The sequence below is a fragment of the Lates calcarifer genome, linkage group LG12 (assembly GCF_001640805.2).
Source record: "Lates calcarifer isolate ASB-BC8 linkage group LG12, TLL_Latcal_v3, whole genome shotgun sequence".
In the NCBI taxonomy this organism is placed as follows: domain Eukaryota; kingdom Metazoa; phylum Chordata; class Actinopteri; family Centropomidae; genus Lates; species Lates calcarifer.
In genome coordinates, this window is record NC_066844.1 from 1,633,412 (window position 1) to 1,646,430 (window position 13,019).

Sequence of the window (13,019 nt, forward strand, 5' to 3'; positions counted from 1 at the left end):
TTTTTTCACCTGACTTTATGTATTTCCTGAACAAAGTTCCTGCTTATATCATGTCCACTTTCCAATCTTGCTCTCCTAGTTTAAATATATCAGAGTTTTGGAAGTTTTAAAGTTTTATATTTGGGACAGGGACCCAGCAAACTATTTTTTGTTTCTGTGATTCTACCACCAGGTGTGGCCAAAGTAAGAAACTGTTAAATCAACCAACACAGACTCTAATATGGATGCTGATAACTGATGTTAACTCTAGGTGAGGTGCACCACTGAGGGGACTGATCATTTCATTAGAACATTTTTATTTTACATTTACAAGAATGATACTTTTATAATATTTTATTATCTGAAATTTAACTTTATTTGTCATTTATGTCATCAACATCATGAGTCAATTAGAAACTTTACGTGAAAACCAGTCCATGTTATGACTCATTCTGGTTTTAACAGGTGGGGCCTGAGGCAGCCGCCTAGTTCTCCTATGCTTAAAAACAGCCCTGTATTATATCACTGAATTCTCATAATGCAAACTGCTTTGGCTTCATGTTAATGGAATTAAACAAAATAATGAAACCATTTTTTGTCTGTTGTTTTTGCCTGACATTAGATATTCAGTGTTACAGAGTTATTGTTACGTTGTTATGCTAGTTCTGCTAAATGTGACTGCTGACAGTTATTTTCGCTCAATCCCTCCATGCCTAATTATCATTATTTAATTTCTGTTCATGTACAGATTAAACAATCACAATGCACCATGTTAATTAGTCAGCCTCAGACAAAACCATGCTAGCAGGCTAACCACACCAGCCTCTCTCCACCTCTGTCCTTAATGCACAGACATGAGATTTATATCAATCGCCTCATCTCACCCAGTGTATTTCCCACAACTACAGATAAAATAATGAATAACGTGTTTCCGTCGGCGCAGTGACTGAGCACCGCAGCATTTGTGAGAAAGGCTCAGCAGCTCAGACAGGAAACACCTTCTGGCCTTGATAACAGATAGAGACTGGCGGGTGTGTTATGGTTTGCATGCATCATCTGTATGTGTATGAAAGTCTGTGTGTGTGTGTGTGTGTGTGTGTGTGTGTGTGTGTGTGTGTGTATGTGTGTGTGTAGACGTAGACACTTCCTGTCTCTGTTGTTAGATCTTTTTCTGCAGAGTTCAGTCTCAGTTTGTCTGAGGACGCATTAACAGCTGCTGCCACTCACTGTTTAACTTCTTTTCTCAGACTGGTAGGTTATTCTTCTACTTAAATTACATTACTAACGTTAAGAACTAAAACTTCTCATTACTTTTACTGAACTATAATATTACTGATAATATGGAACTCTGAAATTGGCCATTCTGCATAATGTGTGTTTTTACTTTTTTTACTGTACGATTCCCTGTACGCTTGAGTAAAATTGTAATTTTAGGAGTTTTACTTGTAACAGAGTATTATTAAAATTATGATGCTGTTATTTAACATAAGTAAAGACTCTGAGGACTTTGTCATAAATTAGCTGTTCTGCCAGTTTATTCTAAAATAACAAATTCTTTAAGACATACAGTATGAAACATGTTAAATAAACTGAGATCTTGTCAAAAAGAAGTTAAAGATTTAAGTTACACCTGTCTGAATGAATGAATGAAGTTTCTAATTAAAAGTGTATGTGGACGTGGGGAAATGAACTTTTGAACTTCATGCATAAAACATCCTTTCAATTCAATTTAGGTTAATTATACAACAAATATCTTAAAATCTATTGTGCATGTTTCTTCTTTCACTTCATGTTAACTGTTAACTTTATGAATAAAGTCATGTCTGTTGAAGTCATGTTGAAGCTATTATCACTGGTGTGAAGCAGATGATAATGTAGAGGCTGAACTGTAAACGTGCAGGAAGACAGCTGACGTTTTCTCTTTCAACAAAACCATCAACCACAGACTCTGAACCCTGAGACCTGTTCATTTTCCCACACTTCATCTACCTCAGTTTCTGCTTTTTCATGCATATGTTCCCCAATTTCTTCTTCCTATGTCATGTCACATAGAGTAGGAACATTATGTCACTTATATCCATTCTCTAAAACACTGATAATCATCTTTCTTTCAAAATAAAGTCAAAATGAAGATAGCAGCCTTCAACGCCAAGAACCTGGGACTGAAAAAAGTCACAGACAAGACAGTCATCCGCTACCTCACCAAGGTAACTCTTTGATAATCATGTTTTATATCTGCAATGACAAGACACCAAAGATAGTACCAGCGTACTGTGTTGACTGTGTTTCTTCCAGATCATGTGTCAGTACAGTGTGGTGGTGATACTGGAGGTGGTGGATAAAAGTGGTAAAGCCATGGAAAAGTTGCTCCAAGAACTCAACACCGGGTGAGTTTTCAGCACTGTACTTAGTATTTATCAGAAAATCAAGTTTCTGATCCTTCAAGGTTTAGTTGATCAGATAATCTTCACAGATGAACACCACTGTTCTGATGTTTGAAGCCTAAATCCAATCTCCAGAGGTAAAAAGCTAATGTTAGGCTATAAACCAACTACACCACGGTCACATGACGTCAACGTCTCCACCACTAAGCTTCCAACTGGTCATTTCATTTAGCTCTGAGCTCTTCTACAAAAGCCTTTCTTCTTAGAAAGTTAGTGATGAGTTTGAAAGAGCGTGAGTAGAAACACAACGAGGCTGTAAAGGTGGACTGGTGAGTAGATGGGTTTTCATGTTAACGTCCCCGACAACCTCTGTAGTCTCATTTAGACACTCGTTAGCAACCGCCTTTTTTAAGACACGTAAAAGCTTCAAACATCAGGAGTGGGGGATTTACTGACCCATTTTATGTCGGAGAATAAAACCTGAAAATGTCTTGAGCTTGTGTTAAAACCACAGACCTTATTTCAAAAATTTAACCAAAAACTAAACTGACTTTGGAACGAGGGAACAGGAAGTGCTAGCATGCTAACTGACTTCCTGGTTTAGGACTCATTCCTCTACCACTCTATAAACAACTAATTTGGACCATGAAAAACCAACAAGTTAGTTGTTTGTTTTTTGTTGTTGTTTGTTTCCCTCAGCTCCAACAAAAAACATTCCTACTCCATGATCGCCAGCCGCCAACTGGGACGAGACACCTACAAGGAGCAGTTTGTTTGTTTCTACAGGTGAGAGGGTTTATATACAGATAATGGTAAATGTAGCATGCATACAAACCAATGTCTTATTGTGCCTGTGTGCGTGTCTTAGAAAGAATGAGGTGACACTGAAAGCCTGTTATCAGTATGAAGATAATCAGCTTGGAGATGAAGACGCCTTCGCCAGGGAGCCTTTCAGTCTGCGTTTCAGCTGTCCAACTACAGGTATGTCCCATATATGTTTCTATAAGTGTATATTCATTTTGTCTGAGTGCATGTGTTTCTGTATACTGTAACTGTGTATTTCAGTTGTGAAAGACCTGGTACTGATCCCAGTCCACACCAAACCTGAAGATTCATTGAAGGAGCTGGATGAGCTGGATGATGTGGTCAATGCTGTCAGGAAGAAATGGGAAACTGACGTAGGTCGGATGATTTAACTTTGTCAGAGGGTGTCTCATAAATCAAACATGTGAAGGTGTGGTGACTCCACTTATTTCTGGTTCTCTCACAGCATGTGATTAAGATCTTGTTAAAGTTCTTCAACACTTCAGTGTTTATCAGGTCAAACAGTTATAGACTGATTTATTTGTACACAGTTCTTTAAAGCAGGACCCTTCTGCTTTATTTGTTTTCATGAACTATTCCCACAAACATCAATTCCACAGTTATTCCTCTTGTTATTTGTAAACACAGGCCATCTGTTTGTCGAACAGAAGAGTTAGTGACGTGAAGAGTTAGTTACCATGAAGAAATAAGTAAACCAGGAAGTAACAATATACTATCATTAGGGCCAGGATTCAACATTAGCTAGTTCTGTAGTATTCAGAGTTAGTAAGATATGGAGATGTTTTCATTCCTTACTGCAAACATTACAACGCTGGAAACTCTTCTGCTCTCTGACCATCTGCTTTATCAGTTTATGACTGTTCAATATTTGAATGCTTACTGATATAAACACTCTGCAGAGAGTATGATAAAAAACGACCAGGACTGTACACAGCTAACGAAAACGTTAGCTTAACTAACAACCTCCACACTGTGGGGTAAGATAAGAGTCCTTGTAACCTATAACTCCACAAACTAATATGGATAGTTAACAATACAGTCTCTGAAGTAATGCTGGTTATGGTCATGTTACCATTATATAATTAGCTAGCCAGATGTGCTAACATTTTCAGCTACACCACAGCAGATAAAAACCGTTTCTGTGGTTATTTTGCAGCAGTCTGGTGCTTGTTGCACACAACTCGACAGGTGGATCTGCTGTGACAGGACGTCTTCTCATGGCTGCCAATGATGTTGTTGTTGTTGCTGTTTCCTTTGCAGAACATTATGATTTTGGGGGACTTTAATGCAGATGGACGTTACCTCTCCAAAAAGAAGAAGGGAGAGATCCGCATCCACTCTGCTCCCTACCACTGGCTGATAGATGATGACGTCGACACCACGTCCAGTAACAAAAACGACAACACCTACGACAGGTGACACACACACATTAGCACTGTTACTCTGAACAGGTATTTGTCTTGTTAACGACCTTGATTGTTTTTAAAGTGTTAAGAGTCATCATCTGTACATAAATCTCATTCATCATTCATAAACAGCTGTTTGATTTGTTTTCATCAGCCGCTACAAACAGCAATTCCACAGTTATTCCTCTCATAATATTTGTAAACTCTCATTTGTCAAACATCCCCAAAACATTTTGGTTTAATTTACAGGTTCAACACATGGTTGATTTAAAAAACACTTACGAAGGTTGTTTCTCCCTTTTCAGAGGATGTTAAAGTTTAAATTCTGTGCCGTCTTTTCTTCTACCAGGATCGTGGTTTACGGACAGACCATGCTGGACGCCATTGTCCCCAGTTCAGCCAAGTCATTTAACTTCCAGAAAGCATTCAAACTGACTGATGAACAAGTAAGACTGAGAAAAACAAGCTTTAAATCTCTTGTGTCTCACAAATAGAAGTCATGGACAATGAGTTCTAATGTCAGACAACAGGCCAGCTCACTGTCAACACAGTGATATTCAAAATATGTCTTTATTTGCTTTCTAAGACTCTCAGTATCAGTGACCATTATCCTGTAGAGGTGGAGCTGAAGACCGGTCAGAAACAAAAAGCACCAAGACAAAAGAGGACAGAGACCAAATCCACCAAAGGACAAACTCAGAGGAAAGGTAACTGTTGTTTAACTTTGTTGTGTTTGTATGACACTGTTTTCTTCTTTGCATATTTCAGTTTTGTTCAATGTCATTCGAACACTAACAGGACCACAGAAGAAGAGGGTGAACACAACAGGATTACAGAGGAAGACTGTGACAATGAAAAGAAAGAGAGGAGAGACATCAAACACACCGGCCAAGAGAAGACGTTTGGACAAATGAAACAGCCTGATTGTTGATCAGGACAGGTTGTCCATGAATGATGATTGTTTCTGTGTTTTACAGCTCAGGAAGAGGTTTGTTTTTGACAACTAAATGTAATGTTGCATCCATTTGGAGAATGTAATCGTTTTGGTAATTAAAGCAGAGTTTTATTTTAATCACCTTCAGAGAAGTATTTTATTTATTGTTATTTCATGTGAACGCTTCGCTGTGCACGTGTAGAGTTTGGTTTCAAACTCATCTGCAGAGGGAGGAAAGTTTATGGTTGTTTTTGTTGCATCACAACCAGGTTTAGATCCAGTCATGGTCCAGTAGGGGATTTACCTGTGTACAATATGGAAACATGAAGTGTACACCAAAAACTGACTTGGGGAAAATCAAGTTGTTCCCCAGGGTTGGAGGAACAACAACATTTCTTTCAGATTCAACACAGTGAAATACAAACACCAACACTATCTTGGGTTGTGGAGGCAGATCTGGTCGACCAGGCTGAGGCAGCACAATTAAAATGAAACATAAGTAGATCAGGCTTTTTGTCGCCAAAGTATTAACATTGTTCAAGAATTCACTGTCCGTTGCCAAAAGGTCTACGATCATCAGCACCTGTTTGTGCAGATTTTAAAAAGGAAAGGTAAGCAGGTCATCCAAAGTCTAAAACACTGGATATCTGACACCACCTGTGCTCCGGCCTCTCTCCTCCTCTACAGACTCCACCCTGGGGAGGTTTAAAAGGCCATGAGACACCTGAGACCTGCCACTGTGATCAGACACCTGACTCTGGCTCATCCCCTCACAGCCGAACCTGTTTATTCTCCATCTTCTTATTCCTCCAGCATCCCTCCATCTCCCTCTCCACCATGAGTCTGAGTCGTACCAAGCGGATCAGCTCCAGCAGCTCCATGCGGAGCAGCAGCGGGTCGAGGAGGCTGAGCGGCTTCGGTCCGGGTCAGGGCGGGTTCACCGGCGTCTCCCTGAGTAGCAGCTCTCTGTACACGGGCTCCAACGGGCACCACCACGGCCTGGGCGCCCCGCTGGCCTCCCTGTCTGTCAACAAGAGCCTGCTGGCCCCCCTCAACCTGGAGATCGACCCCAGCCTGTCCATGAGCCGAGCCCACGAGAAGGAGCAGATCAAGAGCCTCAACAACCGCTTCGCCAGCTTCATAGATAAGGTAGTTGATCAATCAGTTACAGAAGATTGATTGGAAACTGATATAGTTTTAAACTTCTCTGGTTCCAGCCTTGTTTTATATTATTCCAGACTGAAAACCCGGGGGTGTTAGACTGTTAGTTGGACAAAAGAAGCAGTTAGATTACTTTGATCTTTAAGAAGTTGTAATTGTAAAAGAAAATTCTGATTTGTCAATGTTTGTTTTATTGATTAATTCACCTTCCTTCTATGACTAAATTAACAGTCAACTTTGCTGTTTCATTGCAGAACAGGTATTTATTTACTGTGAGAGGAAACCACATTACTCTTAAATGAAGACATTACTGTTAAATTGCTGTTAATTGTCCATGAGAGGCAACCAAACTTGAAAGGTTGACGTAATGTTGCACCTAAAAACATTAACTTTTCATCGTGCAGTAGCATAATTACTTTAAACAAAATGTAACCACAGTGTGTCCGGTCAATGTCGTCAGAAATTACAGACACATTTTTTGTTGTTTTGTCACCTCTCCAACACATTTAGTACCTGCACTCACACAGGTGATTTTAATTCGGCATCTTCCACCCTCAGACTAAGCAAAGGCCTAATTAGAACAAGTGAAAACACCTGTGCAGGTGTACATGGTCTGACAGGGAAAGTCCACAGTCATATTAATCCCTGTGATCTGCAGTCATTAAACAGATGGATGTCAAGTAAACTAAACACAAGCTAACCTCATGTTTAAGAGCCTGAATGGTCCGATAACTTTCCCTGCCCGGGATCAGGTAGTCACAGTGAAATACTGGGTGTTATGAAACAACAAACAGGGAGGTAAAATGTGAGAAGTATCTGTGTTGAGGATCCTGAAGAACACAGGCTGTACACATTTCCCACAGAGGGAACGAGCAGCTCTGTGATAACGCTCGGACATCGATACCCTACTTAGGGAACATCTCCGCTTTCTCACGGAGTTGGTAACACACCCTCACAATGGACGCTTTGTTGGCGCCTCACATCAGCAGATACACTTCAGGCATAGAGAGACTGCTGGGCTGGACGGAGGTCCATTTGTCCTAATGTACATCATTAACTCTCTGGATCCATATAATATGGATTCAGACAGTTTGTCTTTAGTCTTAATGTGTCCTCTTGTTATTATATTCATGCCACTTGATCTTGTACAGAGCAATATGTGCATAGTATAATTAAAGTATAATAAGACTTAAAGTGGAGAAGTAACTTGTGCAAATATTTGTGAGAAACAAGTCCTGTAGTGCAAGAACATTACAATATACACCTGTTTTACTCATTGTATGGCTCGCCAACCTTTATGTGGTGGCTTGCACGGCTAAATATAATTTTTATTTGGAAAGGAAAATATTGAGTTTTAAATTTGAAGCAGCGACAGATCCTTAAATTAGTGTCACACAGAAATAACTGACATTTAAAACGGGCCTGGTCATTTTAATTCAAAATGTGTGAGTTTTCACTTTGTGTTAGTTTACACCTCTGCAGTGTTGTTAGTAAAGCAACAGAAACAAAAAAGTATGTGGTCTTAAAAAAAAACAAAAACAGGTGAGGACCCGGCTGCAGATCAGTTTCAGTGTCACAAGACAAAATATTGTGAAACGTCCCAGAAAACATTTGGAAGCTTGTTCATGCTTGTAAATGAGATGGTTGATGTGGCTTCCAAGCCAACAGGTAACCAACAAAAGACTCCCTGTTCTTGGAGGTTTTAACCAAATTCAAGAAAGCAACATTAACTCTCTAGATTTCTGTGTTTAATCGTTGGCAGTAAGACCTCTTCTATAGTTCTTCTGTGCAAAAAACTGCTAAAAGGCAAAACCAAGTCAACTGATAAATACACTGACCCTGCAATTACTGGTGTAATCCAACCCCACCTGGCCCCACTGGCACTTAAAACATTCAAGAGCAGCTCCCCTCATGCAGAGAAGTAATCAGTCTAGTGCAACAGGCAGACAAAGTTGTATTAGTTGCAGGTTTATAATTCAGTTCAAAGAGTCGATGACGGTATTAGTTGATACTAGTTATTAATGAAACAATCCCCACTTAGATCTGAACTGTAACTCAGATTTAAAGCCTTAAAAAGAGCCAGGAATTCAGTGAATGCATCAGGGATTTAAACAGCCATTTAAACTTTGAAAAAGCTGGTGGTACAGGGCCAGTGGATATTTAAGCTATCTGTCCCACTTCCGTCCCATTGAGTTTGGTTGTAACCTGATAAATCAGGTCAGACACGGTGTGGTTCTGTATCAGAGGCAGATTATTTCGCTCTGAGCAGAAAACAGCCTTTGTGTTGGGGAGAGAAGGTACAATAAGGTGGTGGATCTACCCGGCCACAGGCAGGAAACTCGAGCTATGCAGATACAAGCTTGGAATACAGGGTCGACATTGAGCTCGAGCTTGTTATCTGCTGGAATGAACCTCTGCTTATCCAAGGACAGACAAATATACAGCATAATTTCTGTGACATGTTTGAAGTGTTTATTTTGTTTGAGCAATTTACTAGCAAAGAGGACTAAGAAAATTTCCCTTTAAACGATATGACATTGGATAAAATTCAACAAGAGGCCAGTGGACAGCAGTGGAATTCTCCCCATGTTGCCCCATTTCAGAAACAAACAGCAACTGATTGCTGACAGATTAGCTGAAGCTACTTGAGGCTAAAATGGTCATTTTTTATGTCTATTGGATTCTTTCTGCACCCTGTAAACAAATTTTCTAATGGAGGGATGATGCATTTTTGTGGGGGATTTACTCACTGATTTTATGTCATACAATAAAATGTGAAAATGTCTTGAGCTTGTGTTAAAACCACAGACATTTCAGACATTTAACCAAAAACCCATTGACTTTGGAACATGGGAACAGGAAGTGCTAACATGCTAACTTCCTGGTTTTAGGACTCATTCCTGCAGCACTCTTATCAGGTCAAAGATGGTTTGCTAGCTGACAAATGGACATGATATAAACACAAAATCAATCAGATGCATCATGTGAAAATCTACAATACAATCCCTTGAAGATACTTTATGTTATTTGGAAAGAAAAAACCCTTTAACCGCACTTTCTACCATCCAGGTGCGTTTCCTGGAGCAGCAGAATAAGATGCTTGAGACGAAGCTGGAGCTGCTGCAGGGCCAGGGCGTGGGCCGCTCCAATGTGGAGCCCCTGTTTGAGGCCTACATGGCGGGCCTGAGGCGCCAAATGGACCTGGTCAACAACGACAAGACCAAACTGGATGGGGAGCTGAGGAACATGCAGGGCCTGGTAGAGGACTACAAACACAAGTAAATAATGTTACACTGCGACACTGAGCTGATACTTTTGTAAAAACCCAAGTGGTGTAATTAAACCCCACCTCCACCTCCACCTGTCTCTGCTGCAGATATGAGGATGAGATTAACAAGAGAAACAACCTGGAGAATGACTTTGTTATCCTAAAGAAGGTCAGCACTCGTTCATTCAGTCATTCATTCATATTCATTCATACATTACAGGTGTGGTGAGTAAGATGAACCACTCTATTGTCCTCTACTTATTGTCTCCCCCCTCTCTCTCTGTCTCCCTCCTTCACTCCCACATTAAAACCCATAAAAGCTTTGGCAATTGTTCGAGAAACTTCCTGGTCATTTAGCCTCACTGTGGTTTAATCTCTGAATGTGGTCTTTGTTTCTCTTGGTGTTCAGGACGTAGACTCTGCCTACCTGGTGAAGGCAGATCTGGAAGATAAGGTGGGAGCTCTGACCGACGAAATCAACTTCCTGCGCAACGTCTACGATGAGGTACGGAAACTTCCTCCTGCTTTAAAACAGTGTTTTCCCACTTTTCCTCTGGTGTCCAGTTATTCCACTGTTGAACTGTTAAGATCACATTTTCCTCTGGTTCATTGTTCTGTCTCTGTGTCGTGACTCATTGAAGAGTCGACTTCAAACATGAACTGTCCCTGGAAATTTAACTTTTAATTCCAGTTAACAGAAACCTTTGTTGTTGTTGTTGTTGTTGTCCTATTGTCAGGCTTCTTGGAGACCTTCAGTGATTAATATAGAAACAGAGACAAAACAGAAACATGCAGGAAAATGTTTCTTATTGTTCCCTAAAGAGTTCTTCGAAACATGCCTGGACAATGTTTATTTTATTAATGTTTCGACAACACATCAGTTCATTGGTGATTTAATTAAAGTGGCAAATGTTTTAAATTCTAAAACAAACTGTAAATATAGTAAATAGTTTAACTTTGGTCCAAAGTTGCACCACATGGATGAGAGATGAATTAACAATGATATATATGACATTTAATCATCTTTTTGTTGTGTTTTATTCCCTGACCAGGAGCTGCGTGAGCTGCAGGCGAGCATCAAAGACACGTCAGTGGTGGTTCAGATGGACAACAGTCGCAGCCTGAACATGGAGCAGATCGTAGCCGAGGTCAAAGCCCAGTATGAGGAGATTGCTGCCCGCAGCCGAGAGGAGGCCGAGGCCTGGTACAAGAGCAAGGTGAGGACGAGGAAACTGGACGCGACTGTAGAGAGAGTACACTTAATGACATTGTTTGAAGGTCATTAAATGAATCTCTTTTGTAGTTCGACCAGATGTCGGTGCAGGCCAGCCAGTTTGGAGACGAACTCCGCATCGTGAAGGGAGAGGTGGCCGAGGTGAACCGCCTGATCAGCCGACTGCAGAGCGAGATAGAGGCCGTCAAAGCTCAGGTACAGTTACAGGAAATGCTGACAGAATGTTTTTTACTGGATAAATTCAGACCCACACTGGATGATTTCTTGTCTCCACCTCCATCTTCAGCGTGCCAGTCTGGAGAACCAGCTCGCCGAGGCAGAGGAGCGTGGAGAGCTGGCCGTGAAAGAGGCCAAGGCCCGGACCAGAGACCTGGAGGATGCACTGCAGAGAGCCAAACAGGACATGGCCAGGCAGCTCAGAGAGTACCAGGTGAGTGATGGAGGGAGAAACCAAAAGAACAGACAGAATAAAGAACCTAAAGCATCTAAAAACCCTCGCTCTTTTTCTCCTACACCTGCAGGACCTGATGAACCTGAAACTGGCTCTGGACATTGAGATCGCCACCTACAGGAAGCTGCTGGAGGGAGAGGAGGACAGGTGAGAGGAGGGGAAGGAGATGTGATTAAATCTATGTGTTTCCGATATAACCCTCCGACTAATCTCCATCTCCTCCCCTGTAGACTCGGGCAGCAGTCCATCCTCAACATTCAGGCCGTCTCCACCTACAGTAAGTAACTAAGGCGGAGACACTTAAAACGCCTTTCCACAACCAAAACCACCACAGTCTCTTTACACTGACTTGTAGGAATATTACTCTTCATATGGCACCGAATGCTGCCACTGGAACAAAACTAAAAATGCAGAATAGATGCCTTTGGTTTCTGTTTAACTGTATGTATTTGCATTGACATAATTCCCTTTTTAATGTTTCTTTCTCTGTTTTTTTCTCCTCTGTGTTTATTTTTTTCTATTCTCTTTCACCATCTTCCCGTCTTTCTTCCCCCTCTCTGCCTCGGTCTCCTCTCTTCTCTCTTTCTCCAGGTACTAAAAGTACTAATGGCTACCACAGTAACAGCAGCTCCCCTGCTCCAAAACTGCTGATAAAGACAACTGAGACCAGAGATAACAGCAGATACAGCACACACTGAGACCACATGCATGTACCAACAAACACAATCATACACACAAAACAGGTATCTCTAAACGTGTGAGGGGCATTTAATTACTAACCTCTACTTAGAATAATGGAAAAATAAAATCATCTGTACTTCTAAAAATGCAATATAAAGTGAAATAGAGCTGGGGATTGTTGTTGCTGATATAATTTAGTCTATGGAGTCTTTAACAAACACTGTAGTAAAATGCTGTATTATTTTCTAAACACATGTAATCTGTGGTGAGATTATAAGAATATAAAAATACTGTAGTCCTGTAGATCATGTTTGGGATATCATATAAATTGTGTACTGTGTTTTGTATTCAACACAGTTTTTTTTTTTTTTTTTTTTACACTGAAGGACTAAATTTAGATGAACATTGATGCAGCTAAACTAGTTTAGTTAATTAAGTTTCTTACTTTCTGCTTTTGCTTCCACAAACAATAAAAATGAGTAAACAGACTCTGGAGTGTTTTTCTGCTATTCCTGTATTGACATCTACTGCTGTATGTGTATTATATTGAGTATGACTGACATTTGCTTTGCTTTTAAACAAAAACTAACAAACTATGATTCTGATTTAAGATAAGACTTGATTACGTTCATTAGCATAATGGTATACCTGCATACAGATGTATTCTTTAGGAAGAGATAGAAATTTGCTGTCAAA

General features: G+C 40.5%; 2 protein-coding genes across 2 annotated transcripts; both read left to right on the plus strand.

Annotated features, from left to right (window-relative positions):
• Positions 1–1,094: 1,094 nt before the first annotated feature.
• Positions 1,095–5,666, plus strand: dnase1l4.2 (deoxyribonuclease 1 like 4, tandem duplicate 2). The gene is made up of 10 exons (XM_051074199.1): positions 1,095–1,230; positions 2,101–2,186; positions 2,275–2,366; positions 3,063–3,149; positions 3,232–3,344; positions 3,429–3,541; positions 4,449–4,603; positions 4,944–5,040; positions 5,181–5,301; positions 5,393–5,666. Exons 2-10 carry the CDS (start codon positions 2,106–2,108, stop codon positions 5,506–5,508), a joined length of 975 nt encoding a protein of 324 aa, XP_050930156.1. The 5' UTR covers positions 1,095–1,230; positions 2,101–2,105; the 3' UTR covers positions 5,509–5,666.
• Positions 5,667–5,808: 142 nt separating this feature from the next.
• si:dkey-222f2.1 (intermediate filament protein ON3) lies at positions 5,809–12,812 on the plus strand. The gene is made up of 10 exons (XM_018702955.2): positions 5,809–6,677; positions 9,759–9,967; positions 10,066–10,126; positions 10,367–10,462; positions 11,010–11,174; positions 11,261–11,386; positions 11,478–11,621; positions 11,713–11,789; positions 11,873–11,919; positions 12,234–12,812. Exons 1-10 carry the CDS (start codon positions 6,366–6,368, stop codon positions 12,338–12,340), a joined length of 1,344 nt encoding a protein of 447 aa, XP_018558471.1. The 5' UTR covers positions 5,809–6,365; the 3' UTR covers positions 12,341–12,812.
• The last annotated feature ends 207 nt before the right edge of the window (positions 12,813–13,019 follow it).